Consider the following 20,740-nt stretch of genomic DNA (forward strand, 5'->3'; position numbering starts at 1 on the left):
GAGGATTCGTGTGCATGTATGTGTGCGTGTATTTGTGCATGTGTGTGTGAGGATCTATGTGCATGTGTGTGTGTGCATGGGTGTGTGAGGATCTATGTGCATGTGTGTGTGTGCATGGGTGTGTGAGGATCTATGTGCATGTGTGTGTGTGCATGGGTGTGTGAGGATCTATGTGCATGTGTATGTGTACATGGGTATTTATGCGTGTGTGTGAGTGTGAGGATCCTTGTGCGTGTATTTGTGCATGTGTGTCTGAGGATCTGTGTGCTGTATGTGTGCATGGGTGTGCATTTGTGCATGTGTGTGAGGATCTATGTGCATGTGTGTGTGTGCATGGGTGTGTATTTGTGCGTGTGTGTGTGAGGTGAGGATCTATGTGCATGTGTGTGTGTGCATGGGTGTGTATTTGTGCGTGTGTGTGTGAGAGGATTCATGTGCATGTATGTGTGCATGGGTATGTGTCCATGGGTATGTATTTGTGCATGTATGTGTGTCTGAGGATCTATGTGTGCATGTGTGTGAATGAGTGTGTATTTGTGCGTGTGTGTGTCTGAGGGTCTATGTGCATGTATGTGTGCATGGGTGTGTATTTGTGCATGTGTGTGTGTGTCTGAGAGTCTACATGCGTGTATGCGTGCATGGGTGTGCATTTGTTCATGTGTGTCTAAGTGGCCCAAATAGACACGCACTGTGTGTCCAGCATACATTGCTTCCCCCATCCTCCTGCACCCTACCACATCTCCACCCCCCAGGCCTTCATTACCCATGTGCCTGTTCGCTCCTTACACACTTAGCCTGAGACACCCTCCCAGGGCACCCATCATGTTTTGTCACCTCCTGTCCCTTCTTTCTCCCTTCAGCCATGAGGTCTCCACTAAATATCTCAACTTCACGGCCTCAGAGAATACCAGTCGGGTCATGCAGCATCAATATCAGGTGGGGAGCTGGGGCATCTTGGTCCTGAGAAGGAGGCTGGGGAGGAAAATCGATGGTAGACAATGCAGACACAGGGATGGGAAATGTGCACAAGGCGCCTGTGGTGTGCCGGACTTGGTCCACGCTGCTGTCAGTATGCATACATGCACGCACGTATGTATGTGACATGCACGCACGTAATTATCTTGTGTTACCTTCGTAACGACTCTGTGGGGCACTGTCATGATCCCCAGTTTACAGATGAAGAAACTGAGGCTCAGAGAGGTTTACAGAACACGCCCGAGGTCTCCCACCGAGTAAGTGGGAGACCTAGGACTGGAGACCAGGCCATGTGGCACTGGAATGAATATTAGGTGTACACTCTACTCTCTCAAACAGGAAGGGGCAGGACGCCCCGGCCTGTGGCCTGCCCCATAGGGAGGGGAGGTTGATTTTCCAGGCTGGTGGGGGAGGACGGCCAGAGCCCTGACCCCACCCTCCCCGGTGCAGGTCAAAAACCTGGGGCAGAGGAGCCTCCCCATCAGCCTGGTATTCTTGGTGCCTGTCCGGCTGAACCAGACGATCATATGGGACCGCCCCCAGGTCACTTTCTCCGAGGTGAGCGGAGCTCGGCCTGACTCCTGCAGCGCCCTGGGCCTTCCTCTCACCTCTGTCTCCACTGTTGGGTTTTGGAGCTGCTCCCCCTCCCTCCTGGACCCAAGCCATCTCACCTCTTGACAGATGGGCCCTGGCGCCTTCATCTCTGCCCCTTCTCAGTGCGTCTCTTTCCTCAGAGCCTCTCAAGTACGTGCCACACCGAGGAAATATTTCCCACCCCTCACACCGACTTTCTGGCTAAGCTTCAGAAGGACCCAGTTGTGGTGAGAAGCTAAGTCAGTCCCAGGGCCATATGGAGACCCAGTGCGCTTCCCTGCTGCAACCTGTATGGTCTCTGAGCACATGGGGAGGGGTGTTTTTTGCCTTCTGCTTCCTTACCCGTCCCCTCCCCTCCTGCGTTCCCCAGAACTGCTCCATCGCTGTCTGCCAGAGAATCAAGTGTGACATCCCGTTCTTTGGCATCCAGGAAGAATTCAATGCCACCCTCAAAGGCAACCTCTCATTTGACTGGTACATCAAGGTGTGTGGGGTTCTGATGCTTCGCCGGGCACAGGCGTGGTGCTCAGGGCCCAGGTGCAGTGCACACCCGCTCTCTTCCACAGACCTCGCATAACCACCTCCTGGTTGTGAGCACAGCTGAGATCATGTTTAACAATTCCACGTTCACCCTGCTTCCGGGACAGGGGGCGTTTGTGAGGGCCCAGGTACCTGTCTTGGATGCTGAGGAACTATTGGAGGGAGAGGGGCTGGGCTTGTGGAAATCTCTGGGGGAGGGGAGAGAGAGACACAAAGAGAGAGGGAGAGAGAGACACAGCAACAGAGAGACATAAGGAGAGAGACAGACATAAAGAGACAGAGACAGAGAGATAGAGACAGAGGGAGCAACAGATACAGAGACAGACACAAAGGAGAGAGAGAGAGACAGCGACAGTGAGAGATGGAGATAGAGACAGAGATAGAGACAGAGACAGATACAGAGCAAGACAGAGACAGAGACAATGAGAGATGGAGATAGAGACAGATAGAGATGGAGACAGAGACAGATACAGAGCGAGACAGAGACAGGGAGAGATGGAGATAGAGACAGATAGAGATGGAGACAGAGACAGATACAGAGCGAGACAGAGACAGAGACAGAGACAGTGAGAGATGGAGATAGAGACGCAGAGAGAGGTAGAAAGAGAGAAAGATAGAGGACAGAGAAACTGAGGGAGGAGGGAGAGGAGGGAGAAGAGGTGGGGGAGGAGGACTGAGGGCTGGGATTCTGGGGGACTTGAGGAGGGGTTCCCCACTTGATTCAAGGGTGCACACGGTGTGAATGGGGAACCCCTAGAAATCCGGAGTCGTCTCCCCTGACGTCCCTCCTTCCTCCCCCAGACGGAGACCAAAGTGGAGCCGTTCGAGGTCCCCAACCCCTTGCCGCTCATCGTGGGCAGCTCTGTGGGGGGGCTGCTGCTCTTGGCCCTCATCACCGCCGCGCTGTACAAGGTGCTCCCTTCCATTCCCCCACCCCCCCTTCCTCCTCTCGGGCCTCGCGCTGCAGCTCCGTGCCTCGGTTTCCCCGGCGGGGCTGCCAGCTCTGTGACTGGGGCGAGTCCAGGAGTCTCTCTGCGCCTCAGTCTCTTAGGGAGGTTGGCCAGGTTTATGCGCGGGGCGCGCTGAGAACGCCCCAGGTACAAACTCCACCAAATGCGGAGTCGCCCTCCTTGTTGTAGTTTGTTTCTCTCCAGGCCCTGAAGCGGATGTCACTCTCCTCCCACCCCGCCCTCCTGGGTCCCTTCTGTCTCCACCACGCGCTCTGGGACCCGTGCTGGCCCTCCCACCCCTCCCTCTGGTCTGCGGAGTTGCCCACTCCCTGGCTGTTGTCACCCTCACTGCCCTCCTCTGCCCCGCAGCTCGGCTTCTTCAAGCGGCAGTACAAGGACATGATGAGTGAAGGGGGTCCCCCGGGGGCCGAACCCCAGTAGTGGCTCCTTCCCGACCGACCGAGCTGCCTCTCCGTGGCCAGCAGGACTCTGCCCAGACCACACGTAGCCCCCAGGCTGCTGGACACACCGGACGGCGAAGTCTCCTCGAGACAGGACCAGCTTGGGCTTACATTTGTGTGTGTGCAAGTGTGTATGTGCATGTGTGTGAGTGTGTGCAAGTGTCTATGTGCAAGCATGTGGACATGTGTGCGTGTGTGTGCACTCACGCGTCCACGTGTGTGTGCAAGTATGTGTGTCCAAGTGTGTGCAAGTGTGTGTAAGCGTGTGCATGTGTGTGCTCAGGGGTGTATGGCTCATGTGTGTGACTCAGATGTCTCTGGTGTGTGGGTAGGTGGTGGCAGCGCAGCCTCTCTGGCAGAAGGGAACTGCCTGGGCTCCCTTGTGCGTGGGTGAAGCCGCTGCTGGGTTTTCCTCCGGGACAGGCAACGGTCAATCCTGTGGGTGAACACAGAGGGAAAGGCAGCAGCTCCTCTCCACTGAAGGAAGTGGGACTTCCTGTCGCCGGAGAGCCTGCGGGGCCTGCGGGAGCCAGCACAGCTTGGATGGAGATTCCGTGAGAAGCCGTGGGTGGAACCAGGAGCCTCACCAAACCCACTCCACACCAGCGCTGATGCCCAGTAAAGATGTCCACTGAGGAATGATGAATCTCCCTTTATGGATTCATTTATTATTTCAATGTGACTTTAATTTTTTCAATGGATAAGCCTGTCTACGGTACAAAAATCAAAAAGCATTCAAGAGTGTACAGTGAAAAGTCTCCCTTTCCAGATATTCAAGTCACCTCCTTAAAGTTAGTCACGCTTGTGTTTTGAGGTTTCCTTCAGATTCCAGGCGATGTGCAAATGTATGCACGTGTGCACACACATACACCACACATACACACACACAAGCTTTTTTACACAAATGGTAGCATACTTTATATTGGTCTGTATCTTGCTTTTTTCCACTAATGTTTCTCAGACATCGGTTCATATTGACATAAATTACTTTTTCATTCTTTTATACCGCTGCATAGTATTCCATTGTGTGAGTGTACCATAGTGTATTTAACCAGTCTTCTTTTGATATATTATTTTCAATCTCTTGTTATTGCATCAATGCTGAGTTAATAAATCAAATATATGTCATTTTTGCATATATGTAAGGATAATTTATAGGATATGTTCCTGGAAGTTTGGGTTCTCCCAGAAGCAAACCCAAGTATTTGAGTGAAACAAGCGTATTTAAGAGGTGGCAGGCCAGGCACGGTGGCTCACACCTGAAATCCTAGCATTTTGGGAGGTGAAGGTGTGAGGATGGCTTGAGCTCAGGAGTTCGAGACTAGCCTGGGCAACATATTGAGACCCTGTCTCCTGAAAAATTAAAAAAAATTAGCCAGGCCTGGTGTTACGTGCCTGTAGTCACAGCTACTTCGGAGGCTGAGGCAGGAGAATTACTTGAGCCCAGGAGGTCTAGACTGCAGTGAGCCATGATCGCACCACTGCACTCCAGCCTGGGTGACAGAGTGAGATCCTTTCTCAAAAATAAACAAAATAATAAAATAAAGGCCGGGCACGGTGGCTTATGCCCCTGTAATTCCAGCACTTTGGGAGGCTGAGGCAGGTGGATCACCTAAGGTCAGGAGTTTGAGACCAACCTGTCCAACACGGTGAAACCCCGTCTCTACTAAAAATACAAAAAAATTAGCCAGGCATGGTGCGAGGCGCCTGTAATCTCAGCTACTTGGGAGGCCAAGGAAGGAGAATTGCTTGAACCTGAAAGGTAGATGTTGCAGTGAGATATGATTGCATCACTGCACTCCAGCCTGGGCGACAGAGCAGGACTCCACCTTAAAAAAATAATAATAAATAAAAATAAAATAAAGAGATGGCTCCAGGAAATACCAAGGAAGGGAAGGCTGCCAGTAACAGGTGTATCATCCACAGAGAAGCTGCTGTGAGTTCCTGGAGCTTTATCCCACTGGGCAGTTCTGGGAAGCAGTGCAAACACGTGCCTCAGTATCACCCCACCCAAGGGAGAAGACTGGAGTGCGTAGACACCGATTCCACTTAGCTATTGGATGAGGGCTGCTCTTGGTGGGAAGTGTTAATTTCATACCACTTCTGGCCTGCCCTGAGTGTGAGCAGAGCGGGCTCTACTGGCCAGAGAAAGCAATACTAGTGCTGCCGGCTCCATGTCTGACAGGTGAACACAGCCCCTGGCACGGTCTTTTTGGTTCAGGTCAGGGCACCAGCAGCACTTGCTGCCAAGGTGTGTGCAAGTGACGTTTTGGTGGCGGCTTCCTCAGAGGGAGGACGCCCAGTGCCTGTCTCTCATACTTTGCAAACACAGTAAACACTACCCTGGCTGAACATATATCCTCTCTAATCCTCACACCAGTCCTTGGTATTTATATGAATTTCACTTATGAGGAAACCAAGGCTTAGATAGATCATACCGATTGCCTGAGTTCATACAGTTGAGAAGGAATGGAGCTAGGAATTGATCCCAGCTCTGCCTAGCTCTAAAGCTTTTCTCTTTTACTGTCCTGACAGCCTCAGAGGAATGGCCCCAGAGCAGGCATGAGGGAGTGTAGGGAGAGGGTGGCTGTTATTTAACTGTTATGATATTAGGTTAAAGCATATGAAATTGATGACATGTTTTTGGACTAAAATGGTTCTTTCTTTCTTTTTCTTTCTTCTTTCTTTCTTCCTTTCTTTTTCTTTCTTTCTCTTTCTTTTCTTTCCTCTCTTTCTTTCTTCTCTTTCTCTCTTTCTTTCTCTTTATTTATGTTTATTTCCTTCTTTCCTTCCTTCCTTCTTTCTTTTCTTTTCTGTTCTTTTCTTTTCTTTTCTTTCTTTTTGGTGGAGTCTCACTCTTTCACCCAGACTGGAGTGCAGTGGCGTGATCTCAGCTCACTGCAACCTCTCCCTCCCGGGTTCAAGTGATTATCTTGCCTCAGCCTCCTCAGTAGCTGGGATTACAAGTGTGCACCACAATGCCTGGCTAATTTTTTTTTTTTTTTTTTTTTTTGTATTTTTGGTAGAGATGGGGTTCCGCCATGTTGGCCACACTGGTCTTGAACTCCTGACCTCAGGTGATCCACCTGCCTCGGCCTCCCGAAGTGCTGGGATTACAGGTGTGAGTCACTGTGCCCGGCCAAAAAATGGTCATTTCATGATCTTCAATGAAATACAAGAAACTCACGACTTAGAGGGACACTTGTTCCACATGTGGCAGGAGGAGAGAGGGCTTACTCCTTAGGGAGGTGAAGGAAGGGTCCCCAAGGCAGGTGACACCTGATTGAAGCAGGGACAGAAGTCCTCCAGGCAGAGGGGAGGGCAGGGGAGGCTGGGAGAGTGGGCAGGGCTTGGGCACAAGTGCTTTATAAGCTGGAGCGAGGAGTCTCAATTTCACTCGAAGTGCAGTGAGATGCCCTCAAAAGGTGGCTGATGAGACAACGATCCTTTGTATCTGTGGGGGTGACACAATACATGGTCACCTTTAGATGGTTCTTTCCTATTTCCTCGCCTGACTTAAATAAAATCTGTTAAGAATTTCTCTCTTTCCTTATGTTGAAAGATAAAAGTCCTCAATATCTCCAGAAGTCCTGAATTGCTCTAGGAACGAGAGAGCTCCGTACCTCCAGTCGCCTGTCCTTTCACCCTCCATATCTGTAGTTGCCTGTCCTTGCAGCCTCCATGTCTGCAGCCACCTGTCCTTGCAGCCTCCGTACCTAGTCGCCTGTCCTTGCAGCCTCCATGCTGGTCCTTGCAGTCTTCGTACCTAGTTGCTTGTCCTGGCAGCCTCCATACCTGTAGTTGCCTGTCCTTGAAGCTTCCGCACCTGTAGTCGCCTGTCCTTGCAGCCTCCATACCTGTAGCCGCCTGTCCTTGCAGCCTCCGTGCCTGTAGCCACCCGTCCTTGCAGGGTAGTTAAAGTCCCGTGAACTCAGAGTTCACCTCAGTGTCTTCGAATAAGAAGCTTGTGTTGAATTCAGCCAGATAGGAGCTTTATGACGGGTTAGAAAAGTAAATCATTTCAAGTGACAAATTGCCCTAGCATGACCACAAAGTGACTAATACACAGGACCATAAATCTGGTAATAAGTCGCCAAGTCCAGGAATGTCTGTTTGCTTTTATTTTTGGGGATTTCTTGCTTCAGAATAAATGAATCCCTTCAGTATCTACCCTCCTTTTCCTACTTAGAGTAGAATCTTAATCTGGGCCACCATGGGAGATGGTTACAGTTCTGACTCCCAGTGAGTGGTGCTTCCTGGCCCCACACCCTTGCAGTGTGACATTGCTGCCCCTGACACCACATGGTGTGGCCTGTCTACCTCCTTGAATCTGGGCTGGTCCTGTGGTTTGCTTTGATTAATAGAATACAGTAGGAGTGTGATCATGTGAGTTCTGGAGCCTAGACCTTTAGGAGCACAGCAGCTCCTGCCCTGCACCCCTCGGAATGCTGAGGCCACCACGTGATCCATATGGCGCACTGGAGAATGAGTGGCCTCATGGAGGAGACAGCGGAGGCCACTGCCACTGTGCATGCGTGAGGCCACTGTGGTCCTTCCATCCAGCTGTCCAATACCTGCAGCCACTGGACAGTCCCACAGAACCGCCTGGATTGTCACCTCATGCAACTGTGAGAAATAATCATTTGCTGATGTCTCAGTCCTGCGTGGTGGTTTGTTATGCTGCAGTGGATGTTGCATTTAGCCCCTTAGTTACAGGGTGCATCTCCCCGCCTCCTGTGCAGCTGGCGTGGCTGCCTGGCGAGGTTCAGGCTGATGGGATGTGAGCAGCAGTGAAGTGAGCAACTTTGGAGCCAGGTCCTTTGAGGAAAGAAGTGTCCTTTCTTTTCACCATCTTCCCACTGGCTGGAGTGTCGGCATCACAGTGCACCATTTTGGACCTCGAAGATGAGTTTGACATTGAAGAATGCAAGAGTGGAACAGAGGAGGCTGGGTCCCGCCTCTGCGGAGGCACCATGTCAGCCCTGGACTCCATATTCTCATGCCATTATAGGAAAGAGACGAGAACACTGGTCTTGTTGAAAACACTATTACTCAGAGCCTCCGATACAGCGTTTATCTGTGTTGTCACTGATATCACCACCTTCCCAAAGATTCTGTTCTCCTACTTGTGGTAAAGCCTGAAGTCTTCTTCTTGTTCTTCTTCTTCTTTTTTTAGACAGTGTCTCGCTCTGTTGCCAAAGTTGGAGTGCAGTGACATGATCACAGCTCACTGCAACATCGAGCTCCTGGGCTCAAGTGATCTCCCACTTCAGTCTCCGCAGTAGGTGGAACTCTGTAGTTCCATGTGCCACCATGCCTGGCTGATGGTTTTATTTTTTTGTAGAGATGGGGTCTTGCTATGTTGCCCAAGCTGGTCTTGAATTCCTGGCCTCAGGTGATCCTTCCTCCTTGGCCTCTCAAAGCACTGCGATGACAGGCATGAGCTGCCACTCCCGGCCTCTGAAGGCCTCTTGATGGTGCAGCTACCCCAGCCCCTAGCATTTCAATACCTTTCCTCTCATGATAAGGCCAGAACTCAAAATAGAGAGTCCCCAAGATGGTCACAGGCGCAGTTATGTTTTCTCCATGTGTAGGACCTTCTGTGATGAGCCCACGTGGCTTGGTCTCTAGGGATTTACTCTCCACCTCTGAGAGCACTGTGGGGTAGGTCCCCTTCCTTCTTCCTTTCCCACCTGGTGGCAGGATGACTTGAGAGAGAAATAGGCCATGATCTGTCCCCCTGCAGATGCATGAGAAAGCTACTAGAAAGGTGCTTCCCTCCCTCTCTGCAGTGATTCCCAAGAGACGTGTGCCCGGACGGTGTGGATTTCCCTTTCCCAGAGAGAACACCCAGGCTTTGCTTTTGGAGATTCTTAACTTGTAATCGCTTCCAGTTCAGAAAAGAGATTCTAAACTCGCAGCCTTTGGGCCAAATCCAGTTCTCAGGTTTTGTTTGACCCACACAGTCTTGTTTGTTGGTTTTTGATTAGTTGTTGACGTTTTAAACTTGAGGAATTTCTGAGAGGAATCTGTATTTATAGCTTTTCTTGAAAAAGTGGAGGCCAGTCATGGTGGTGCAGTTCTGTAATCCCAGCATTTGGGAGGCCAAGGAGGGTGGATTGCTTAAGCCCAGGAGTTCAAGAGCAGACCAGCCTGAGCAACATAGCAAGATCCATCTCTTAAAAAAACAAAACAAAAGAAAACAAAAAAAAGGGGCCAGGTTCAGTGGCTCACACCTGTAATCCCAGCATTTTGGGAGGCTGAGGCTGGTGGATCACCTGAGGTCAGGAGTTTGAGACCAGTCTGGCCAACATGTCAAAACCCCATCTCTACTAAAAACACAAAAAATTAGCTGGGCGTGGTGTCAGGTGCCTGTAATCCCATCTACTCAGGAGGCTGAAGCAGAAGAATCGCTTGAACCCACGAGGTGGGGACTGCAGTGAGCCAAGATCACACCATTGCACTGCAGCCTGGGCAACAAGAGTGAAACTCCATCTCAAACACAAACAAACAAAAATTAGCCAGGTGTGCTGGTGCACACCTGTGGTCCCAGCTACTCTGGAGGCTGAGGTGGGAGGATTGCTTGAGCCCAGGAGGTCAGTGCTGCAGTGAGCTATGATGGCACCACTGCACTCCAGCGTGGACAACAGAACAATACCCTGCCTCAAACGGGGGGAAAAAAAGAAAGAAAGAAAGAAAAAGAAAAACTGAAACGTTCGGCAATATGAGGCTACAACAGAACCGCCCTATGAGGCAGGACACGGCTCTCCAATCACTCCGGTCCCCCAACTCCACATAGCACTCTGGCCCCTGAGCCTGGGCAGTTGTTTTTGAGGTGACTTTTGAGACCCTGACTTTCTCTGTAGCTCAGCTTCTGCTCCAGCCCACCCCCCATCTTGAACCTCACATTTCCGAGGTGAGCCACACTTCGGGTGACCAACACCCTTCTGAAAGTGAAAGGCATTGTGATTAGTAATTACCGGAGAAGCCCGGCTTCAGCATGGCCTATCTGGGAAGGTCGGGACCTGTCTGGTTCCCCTAACTCCCTCTCACCTCTCAACCTTCGCCTATGCTGTATCCTCTGCCCAGAACTCACTTCCTTTTCTCGTTCACCTGACCCCTGCCTCAGCGGAAGTGATCTTCCTCCAGATCCTCTTGATCCCCCAGCTGGGAGAAATTCTGCCTCTTGCTTGCTGCCGTGGCAACCTGCATTTCTTTCCCTGGAAACTGTACATTCCGAGGGGACAGGAAGCCCCATCGCACCCCTAGACCCTAGGACAATACCTGGAACATGTAACAAACAATTGCTGAGAAAGGGAATGAATGAATGAACAGACTTGGGTTTCCCCAGCTTCCTATCCTCTGTGCCCTCTTTGAGGAGAGACAGCTCTCAGTCATCTGTTTCCCTTCATCCTAACACGTCTTTACGACCATACAGTACCCAATGGGGCCATTTCACATTTTCATTTCTTTTTTTTTTTTTGAGACAGGAGCTGTCTCTTTCACCCAGGCTGAGTGCAGTGGTGTGATCACAGCTCACTGCACCCTTGATCTCCTAGGCTCAAGAGATCCTCCTGCCTCAGCCTCCTGAGTGATTGGGACTACAGGCCCACATTACTGTGCTAGTCTAATTTTTTATTTATTTTTTTGAGACAGAATCTTGCTGTGTCATCCAGGCTGGAGTGTAATGGCGCAATCTCAGCTCACTGCAACCTCTGCTTCCTGGGTTCAAGCGATTCTCCTTCCTGAGGTTCCTGAGTAGCTGGGATTACAGGCACCCGCCACCACGCCTGGCTAGTTTTTGTATTTTTAGGAGAGACAGGGTTTCACCATGTTGGCCAGGCTGGTCTCGAGCTCCTGACCTCGTGATTTGCCCACCTCGGCCTCCCAAAGTGCTGGGATTGCAGGTGTGAGCCACTGTAACTGGCCAGTACTAGCCTGATTTTTAAATTTTTGTAAAGTCAGGGTCTCACTGTGTTGCCCAGGATGGTCTCGAGCTCCTGAGCTCAAGTGATCCTCCTGCTTCCGCCTCCCAAAGTGCAGGGATTACAGGAGTGAGCCACTGCGCCTGGCACACTTCACATTTTCTAGAGCCCAAGAGACTGAATATACAAAGGGATAGTGGCCAGACTAGACATAAAAATAGACATCTGCCCCAAAGCCTGCCGCAACCAGCCCAGAAGGCCTATCAATAACTAACTATCAGCCCCATGTCCAGGACTTAATCAATAACTGATGGCTTCCCTAATTTTTGTCTCTGCTTCTAACTTAGGACCAACCAGACAAAGCCAAATATGTCCCCCAGTCAACTGCACAGGATGCCGGCTTCCAGTGAGTGACGTACAGCCTCCCAGGCCAGCAGCGTCTACTTGGGGCATCCCTGAAGCCTTCCCATTTTCCACTACAAAGCTTTCCTACTGTGCTGCCCATTTTTGAGTCTCTGCCAAAACGCAAGTGATGGCGACTGACTCCCTTGCTAGAGCCAGCTCTGAATAAATAGGCTTTGCCTGTTCTCGTTTGATTGATCTTTGTGTCTCTCTGCAATCATCTGGTCCAGCTACTGTGATAAATAGATCAATAGAGCAACTTCCTTTCTGCTTCCTCTGTGGGCATTCCCATCTTGGTGCAGACTTTAACAATTGCTAGAATCCTTTCCCTTATCTGCCCCCCATCCCCCACTGCCATTAAAGGATAAGATCCCTCTGCAGGCTGGGCTGAGTGAACGTGAACAGGATGCATTGGTTGCCAAGTTCTGCCATATACGCATTTGCCTGTTGAGGCCAATCATGCTACCATGCCAGTGCCAGGAGAGAGAAGCTGAGTGGGATGACCCCGCCTTACTCCTCCTCTTTGGAATTCTCCCTCTCTTAATTCACACAGGCATCTCCAGCCCAGACCCTCCCAGGCACGGCCCCACTGACTCAAGTCCTCGCAGAGACCCTGGATGTCTGCCCTGTTCTGTTCTCTCACCCCACCTTCCTAGGGATTCCCTTGCTACCTCCTTTTACCCTAAAAAGGGATTAAGATGAAATCATTCTGTGATCACTAGATGTTGTCTGTGCCTGAGACAGAGCGGGGACCCCTCTTAGAGGCCTGCTGGGTTCCCCAACACATGGAAATAAAGAAAAATCTTGAGTTTCTTCAAGGAGAATTCTAGATGCCTTGCTAATCCGGAGAAGTATATGAGCAGCCTGGTAAGCAGGAAGATAGTAGTCACTTCAAACAAGAAAGTGAGAGCCACAAGATGTGTGGTTCCCCAGAAAACCAAGGATTTTAACATACATCCCTGAGTTGTTTTTCAGAAACCTAGACCCCCACTGTATTAGTCCGTTCTTGCATTGCTATGGAGAACTACCTGAGACTGGGTAATTTATAAAGAAAAGAGATTCAATTGGCTAATGGTTGGTTCCTCATGCATTACAGGAAGCGTGGCTGGGGCGGCCTCAGGAAACTTACAGTCATGGTGAAGGCTAAGAGGAAGGAATCATGTCTTACAGGCTGGAGAAGGAAAGAAGAGAGAGCAGGGTGAGATGCGACACACTTTTAAACAACCAGAACTTTTGATAACTCACTCACTATCATGAGAACAGCAAGGGAGAAATCCGCCCCCATGGTCCAATCACCTCCCACCAGGCCCCTCCTCCAACACTGCAGATTACAATCCAACATGAGATTTGAGTGGGGACACAAATCCAAACCATATCACCCCCAGATGGAAAATGCCATCTGCTGGTATGTAGGCCACTGATAATGGAACTGAAGACTGAACTCTGATCACTATTCTTTGCTCTAAATTTCTTCCTGAGGGCCCTGGAGAGACAGTCACTCCCATAGGCCAGACCTTAACATTCCTTCCTGCCGACCCCAAGTTTTTAGTCAAAGCTTTGTTTCCTTAACCAATTGCAAACCAAAGAATCTTTGAACTCATGTATGACTTGTAAGCCTTGTTTCAAGATATCCTAGCTTTTTAGGCCAAACTAATGTATAACCTCCAGGTATTGATTTATGATTTTTGCCTATAACTTCTGCTTTCCTGAAATGTACCTCGCCCTTAAAAACTCTTGCTTGGAGGGTTAACATTGGGTTAACACCAATTTCTCAGTTGCTGTGTTGGTGCTCAAGGCTCACAGGTGTCCCCAGTCTCTGGAGAATGGTCTTGGCTGCAGGGGAGCCATACCTTCTCTTGGGTAGCAGTAGGATAAGCTGGAGGAAGTGGGGAAGAATGGCTGGTGGTCAATGATTGACCCACCCAGGGAGAACCAAGGGCCACACTTCAGACTCAAGGAGGGACCCCTTCATGCTCACAGCTTCTGGGAACCAAGCTGGAGTCAGGGTCAGGGGAGAGCTCCCTGTACTTAGCCTCTTTCCCCACTCCATCCTGCTTTCTTCTCCTCATCTCTCCAACAATGGGCATTGGACGCTGAGCAGATACAACCAGGGGTCAGTTCCTGTCTGTGGGTGTAGGACGGATGGGTGATGGGAGGGTGGATGGATTTGTGTGTGGACAGGTGGATGGATGGAAGGATGGGGTGGTGGGTGGATAGGCAGATGGGTGGGTGGATGGGTGAACAGGTGGATGGGTGGATGTAGGGGAACCTCCACCTTCAAATGGAAGCCTTCAAATGGAAGGTATGGGTGTTGTCACCAACAATGCAAACCCAAGCCCCTTCTGTGACCGCCGCTTTTCTATAATATTTCCTCTTCTCTCCCTTCTTCCCCGGTTTCTCAGTGACTTGTCTTCACTTCCCCTTTTCTCCTGTGTGTCTATTTCCCTGAATTTAAGTACAAATTAAATCCATATTCTTCTCATTCTGGTGAAACTGCTCGCCAGCGTGGGAGTCTGAGCAGGTACAGCCCTCATTTCTTCCTGGGCTTTGCCAGCAGGAGCTCCTTCCTCCCTTTTCCCTTTGCTTGTGACGCAGCATTTCCCTGTCCGCCAGGGATGCGTTGGCCACGTTCCCCAATTTCTCATTGCTTTCCTCTGCTTGACTTGTTTTCTGTTGCCTGTCACTCAAGTTAAATCCTTGTTTTATTCTAAATTCGCACCAATTCAAGTTAGTTTACCTCTTAGGCGACTCCTGTTTTGCTCCAGGTGGCTTCTGATTCATGCAATTATTGAGCAGGTCTGTGGGTGAGGGGGCTGAGCATTTGGTCCATTCTCTTCAAACCTGTGCAGTCTCTCCTTCACCCACCCATCTACCTGTTCATCCACCCACCTATCTACACATCCACTTAGCACCCCATCCTTCCATCCATCCACCTGTTCACCCACCCACCTACCCATCTACCCATCCACCCACCACCCCATCCTTCCACCCATCCACCTGTTCATCAACCCACCCACCCATCTACCCATCCACCCACCACCTCATCCTTCCACCCATCCACATGTTCACCCACCCACCCATCTACCCTTCCACCCATCCACCTGTTCACCCACCCATCTACCCATCCACCCACCACTCCATCCTTCCCCCCATCCACCTGTTCACTTACCCACCCACCCACCCATTTACCCGTCCACCCTCCACCTCATCCTTTCATCCATCCACCTGTCCACACACAAACCCATTCACCCTTGCATCACGTATCCATCCTACACCCACAGACAGGAACTGACCCCTGGTTGTATCTGCTCGGTATCCAATGCCCATTGTTGGAGAGACAAGGAGAAGTGAGATGCAGTATCTCCCTTCAATGAACTCTCATCTAGAGAGTGTCACCTTTTATTCTTCACTGAGAAAGACTGATTATTAACTTCCCATCCCCCACCCTTAGCTTAGAACAATTGCAGCAAATGCTGTTTCCCAGGCACATAACTGAGCTGCAATAGTGACTGGGACTGGAACTATCAGATCCTTGTATTGCCTGGATAACACTCTGCCATTCTTTCACTTCATTCATGAGCCAAGTACGGATTGTGTGCCTCCCATGTATCAGGCATTGTGTGAAGAACTGGGGATAAAAGGGTTAAAACTGCAGGGCATGGTGGCTCACACCTATAATCTCAACACTTTGGGAGGCTGAGGTGGTGGGGGTGATTGCCTAAGGTCAGAAGTTCAAGACCAGCCTGGGCAACATAGCAAGACCCCCAACTTCACAAAACATTTAAAAATTATCTAGGCATGGTGGTGCACACCTGTAGTCCCACCTACTCAGGAGGCTGAATTGGGAGGATCACTTGAGCCCAGGAGGTTGAGGCTGCAGTGAGCTCTGATCACACCACTGCACTCCAGCCTGAGTGACAGAGTAAGACTTTGTTTCTGAAAAACAAAACAATAAAAGAAATGTTAGAAGGACACAGCCCCAGTGTGTGGAAGGCAGCAGTCCCTGCCCAGCCCCTGGCGCATCAGGCACTGCCTCATTCATCTCAAGCCTCTCCCTCTGCAACTCATCAAGCAGAGCTAATCACTTCCTTCCTTGGGTCACTCTACTGTCTAGTAAAACTTCTGGGGTGTAATCTCCTTCTGGGGTGTGACTCCGTGAGGGCTGAGACCCTTTCCTGTTTGTCTTGCTTCTCACAGTGGCCAGCACAGAGCCTGGGTCATGTGGGCAGCCCATGTGTGTGGGATGAGTGGTTGAGAGAACAAATATGACACAAGCAGCCTTTAAGGCAGAGAGGAGGAAGTAAAGTCATTAGCAAAACAGTCAAGACTCCAGCACCTTGAGTCCTGTCCTCAGCCCGCACTAGCTGGGTGACCTGAGGCAGATGACCCAACTTCTCAGGGCCTCAGTTTTGCATCTGTTAAATAGGGGTGACAGCAGTCCCCGTCACAGGACTGCTGTGAGGGTTCGATTAGCTAGTATAAATAAAGCGCAATAGCAAAGACGTAGAATCAACCTGGGTGCCCATCCATGGTGGATTGGTCAAAGAAAATATGCTACACACACCATGGAATACTATGCAGCCATGAAAAAGAATGAAATAATGTCCTTTGCTGCAACATGGTTGCAGCTAGAGGTCATAGTCCTAAGTGAATTAACACAGGAACAGAAAACCAAATACTGCACATTCTCATTTATAAGTGGGAGCTGAATATTGGGTACACATGTACATAAAGATGGGAAAAACAGACACTGGAGTCTCCAGAAGGGGAGAGGGAGGGAGGGGAGCAAGGGTTGAAAAATCACTTTTCGGGTACTCTGCTCACTATTTGGGTGGCAGGATCAACAGAAGTGCAAACCTCAGCACCCCGCAATATACCTGTGTAATAGACCTGCACATGTACCCGCTGAATCTAAAATTTTATAAAAGAAGCTGAGTGAGGTGGCTCATGCCTATAATCACAGAACTTTGGGAGGCTGAGGCAGGCGGATCACCTGAGGCCAGGAGTTCAAGACCAGCCTGGCCAACATGGAGAAACTCCATCTCTACTAAAAAAAATTAATAAATAAAAAAGAAGAAAAAAATTGTTTTTACTAAGAAAATAAATAAAGTGCGTGGTGCTGTAAATGTCTTCATGGCAGCTCCTGTGTCGGCCGCCCGATATCTTTACCCCATCGTTATCCCATGCCTGCTTCTCCTTTCCGCCTCTCAAGCTTCCCAGATAGTGCTCCCAAACTGTCACCACACCAGAACGCCAGGCCTTCAGGGTGTTTTTGGAGCACAGCGTCTTCCCAAGTACCTCTGTATGTGTATATCTCTACACTTTAGAATTAAAATAAATTGTATTTTAAGAAAATGTGGGGGTGCAGCAGGGATTGTCCTTCAAAGAGAGAAGTGAGAGCGACTTCAGGCAGGTAGAGGAAGGGCAGAAACTTTAGGGTAACTCCACACGGGCCTCGTGGGTGAACATGGGGCAAAAACGGACCAGAAATCCGAGGGTTTCTGCCCACCAGGTTTCTGTTCTCTTCTTTCCACAGAAAACAAAGGACACAGGAGATAGACCCCAAATTTTTCAGTTCCACTTAGGCAAATCAGATCCGAATGAAGGCAGCAACATCCGATCTGGCTTCTCCATATCTACCTCCTCCCCTGTTTGTGTCAGAACCACACCCCCCTTGACCTGCTGCCCTGCTGGAATCTTTCTCAACCAGCGTCCCTGGGTTCAGGGATGGAGCAGGGACGGTGAGGATCAGCCCAAGACAGGCTGGCTGCTCTCCAGACTCCCCCAGACCCTCCCTCTGCCCTTGACCTCTTGCCATGAGCTCAGTCCGGGCTCTGAGCACCCCAGGAGGCTAGATGGGGAACTGGGCTCTGCTGACTCAGAGCCCCACGGGGCTGAGGAGATGGGTGACGGGCAGCCCCCTCCTTCCTCGCTGACATCATTTCCCCAGCTGCCATCCTTTCTCTGAAAACATCACAGTCATGATTCACTGAAGTGGGCTATGAGTTTTAGACACCCTGAGGTCCTGACTGCAGCCCCACGGCTCTCACCTGTAAGAAGGGGGTGGGGTGAGTTGAGGACACGTCCTACCTTCCTCTTTGCTGAGCCTGAGTTGTCTGTTCCAAAAGCGAGTGATCTCACCACGGCTTTCTTCCAATTCAAGTTCACCTTGGCTGAGCCCAGGGCATGGTGGAAGTTGGTGGGCAGCTTGGGAGGAGAGCGGGTCTTTCATGCATCTGGGGTCCTCCTCTCCTGCCTCCTCCTCCAGAGGTGGACCTCGACCCAGGGAAAGGGGGTGTCGAGAAGGCTGGGATCACGGCCTCCTCAAAGGTGAGGGCTCTCTGGCCCTCATCCTGCCCACAAGCCCAGCCCTGCACATCCCCAATTGCCAGTTCCTCTTTTATCCTCTCCAGAATCTGCACTACTTCTTCCTCTTTTTGGGGATTTTCTGTCTCTGTTTCCTTCTTGGCGTTCAACCCTCCATCTTCTCTCTCTGCAGTTTTCCTTGTCTTTCCCTTTCTCCAGGGCCCTCTCCCAGCCATGCTGCTTGGAAGCGTGTCCGAGGCTCTCACTCCAGGTGACAGCGTTGCCACCTTCCTCGTGCCGGACCCTCCTCTGCCCATGCCAGCCTGGCCTTCCCGCCATCCCGGTGTGGCCCACTCCGGGATCTCTGATGGCCTCTGCGACCAGAGCCGGGGACCTCCTCATCTCCTGCCTCACTGGATATTTGGCAGGCTGTGCCATGGTTCATGTCCCCTGTCCGGCCTGCCCGTCTCTCTCCCGGCCTCCTCCTGCCTCTCTGTGGGGCCGCCTCAGTCTTCAGCATCTCCTGCTCCGCAGCCACCACTGCTGTTTCCATGGCCTGCATGCTCCTCTCTCATCACACTCTCACCAGGACCTCGCCCAGCACTTCTGCTGATGGGCCCAGAATCCAAAGCTGTTCCTGAGGTCCAGACCCACACACCCAACTACCTCTGACCTCTCTCTCGGAGGCTCCACAGATGCCCTCTTCCCACCAGGACGGCAGTCACAGCACAGCAATGATCACAGCTGCCTGCCCAGGCTCCCACCCGCTCTCCCGAGCCCTCCACATGACTCAACTGTCCCAGCAACGACAAGGGGTGTGGACTTTCATGATCACTCCCATTTTGCAGATGAGGAAACTGAGGCACAGAGAGGTTGAAATAGTCCAAGCTCTTAAACACTACACTCTGTTTTCCTCAAAACTGAGGTTGGCCTAACTCCCACACTTCCTCCTCCATCACCTCTGTCCTCCCTGCAGTGACCGATCAGCCTCCAGCCCACCCCCACACTCACCAGCCTACCCACCCCACAGACCCCCAACATCTCTCTCCTGACAAATCAGTCTCCAGCTGCTTCCCAAACAAACCATGCCCATAAAACCCACTTTCTAAAATGAAAATGTGAAGATCTCAGTCCTCATGAATTCCCTTCAATGCTCCCGTCTCCCCTCAGGACAAAATCAATGTATCTTCACCGGGTTCGGTGGCTCACACCTGTGATCCCGGCACTTTGGGAGGCTGAGGCAGGAGGCTTGATTGAGACCGGGAGTTTGAGACCAGCCTGGCCAACATGGGGAAACTCTGTCTCTATTAAAAATGAAAAAAAAAAATATATATATATATATATACACACACACACACACACACACACACGCACATATATATATTCAGGTGCAGTGGTGCAATCCTATAGTCCTGGCTACTCGGGAGGCTGAGGCAGGAGGATCCCTTGGGCCCAGGAGTTCGAAGCAGCAGTGAACTATGATCACACCACTGCACTCCAGCCTGGGTGGCAGAGCAAGACCCTGTTTCTGAAATTTAAAAAAAAAAAAAAAAAAAAAATTGATGTACATTAGGGGGGCTTCCAGGGCCTGGGACCTGCTTCTCCTTCCTTTCCTCCCAGTGGCCCTGACCTTGTCTCTTACCACTTCACACCCTGACTGTCTGGTTCCCATTGCTGATTTCACACACAGACCCTCCTGTCCCCTGCCTCATCCATGTCTGGCTGCCCTGTCATCTCCCGACTTCGGTTGCTTTCAGTGCTCAGCTCAAGTGCCACCTCTTCCAGGAAGCCTTCTCAGAAAGCCACACCTTCTCAGCCTGGGTGAGGCACCCTGTGGTCTCTGCGCTTCCCCCTCACAGCAGGGGGAACTTGCTGTTTATAAATTTGCCTCTCCACTGACTCCAGGGCTGGGGCTTTGTGGTTTATATTTTCTTCCCCACCTAGCAGAGGGCTTGCGTCTCCAGGCTCAAATTAGGCATCTTGAATAAATGATGAATAAATGAGAGAATGAATGAATGAACAAATACTCGCTCTGTGCCCCTTTTAGGGTCTCGGATGCCCCACTCCTTGGCCCAGACTTTCCAGGCCAGAGTGAAGGGCTCCCACCAGGGTTTCCTTTAGGGTCCTGAGGGGTTGGCATCTGCCCCACCCCCCTCCAGTCTGGCTGAAATGTCAAGGTCAAGGGGTGCCTTCTGGCAGTCAAGGAGGAGCCTGGGAGGGGCAGAGCAGGGATTTGCATCCACCCAAGCAAAGGGCATCAAGCCAAGTCATCTGATGAGAGACTGCGGTGGGGCGGGGGGCGTGTGGGCGGCCGGCCCGTCCTCGGATCAGCTGCGTTCTCTGCCCGCCCCCTCTGACTCATGCTGACAACTTTCTTCCTGCCCCGGCCACCTCTCTGCCCACTTGCCTCCTCAGTACCCTGGTTCAGCTCTTCCTGCAACGGCCCAAGAGCTCAGAGCTCCTCGTCTGACCTTCTAGTCATGACCAGGACCAGGGCAGCGCTCCTCCTGTTCGCAGGTGAGCCTGGGCCCCAGTGAAGTAGGGCTGGGGACCCAGGCCCAAGGGGGCCAGGGCCCTGAACTGGGGG

General features: G+C 51.1%; 2 protein-coding genes across 4 annotated transcripts in view; both read left to right on the plus strand.

Annotated features, from left to right (window-relative positions):
* ITGAM (integrin subunit alpha M) overlaps positions 1 to 4,648 on the plus strand; it is a 79,867-nt gene extending 75,219 nt beyond the window's left edge. For both annotated transcript variants that reach the window (XM_007990737.3, XM_007990746.3), the window contains exons 24-30: positions 861 to 936; positions 1,426 to 1,533; positions 1,710 to 1,796; positions 1,940 to 2,053; positions 2,136 to 2,237; positions 2,911 to 3,021; positions 3,429 to 4,648. In XM_007990737.3, coding sequence (XP_007988928.2) covers positions 861 to 936; positions 1,426 to 1,533; positions 1,710 to 1,796; positions 1,940 to 2,053; positions 2,136 to 2,237; positions 2,911 to 3,021; positions 3,429 to 3,500 — 670 coding nt within the window. In that variant the 3' untranslated portion in view covers positions 3,501 to 4,648. The remainder of the gene's footprint in view (positions 1 to 860; positions 937 to 1,425; positions 1,534 to 1,709; positions 1,797 to 1,939; positions 2,054 to 2,135; positions 2,238 to 2,910; positions 3,022 to 3,428) is intronic.
* Positions 4,649 to 20,520: 15,872 nt separating this feature from the next.
* The window catches only part of ITGAX (integrin subunit alpha X), a 29,854-nt gene continuing 29,634 nt past the window's right edge, over positions 20,521 to 20,740 (plus strand). Inside the window, exon 1 of one of the 2 annotated variants that reach the window (XM_073015328.1) lies at positions 20,521 to 20,670. In XM_073015328.1, coding sequence (XP_072871429.1) covers positions 20,634 to 20,670 — 37 coding nt within the window. In that variant the 5' untranslated portion in view covers positions 20,521 to 20,633. The remainder of the gene's footprint in view (positions 20,671 to 20,740) is intronic. The other variant, XM_007990761.3, reaches the window with a different exon arrangement.

The sequence above is a fragment of the Chlorocebus sabaeus genome, chromosome 5 (genome assembly GCF_047675955.1).
Source record: "Chlorocebus sabaeus isolate Y175 chromosome 5, mChlSab1.0.hap1, whole genome shotgun sequence".
Taxonomy (NCBI): domain Eukaryota; kingdom Metazoa; phylum Chordata; class Mammalia; order Primates; family Cercopithecidae; genus Chlorocebus; species Chlorocebus sabaeus.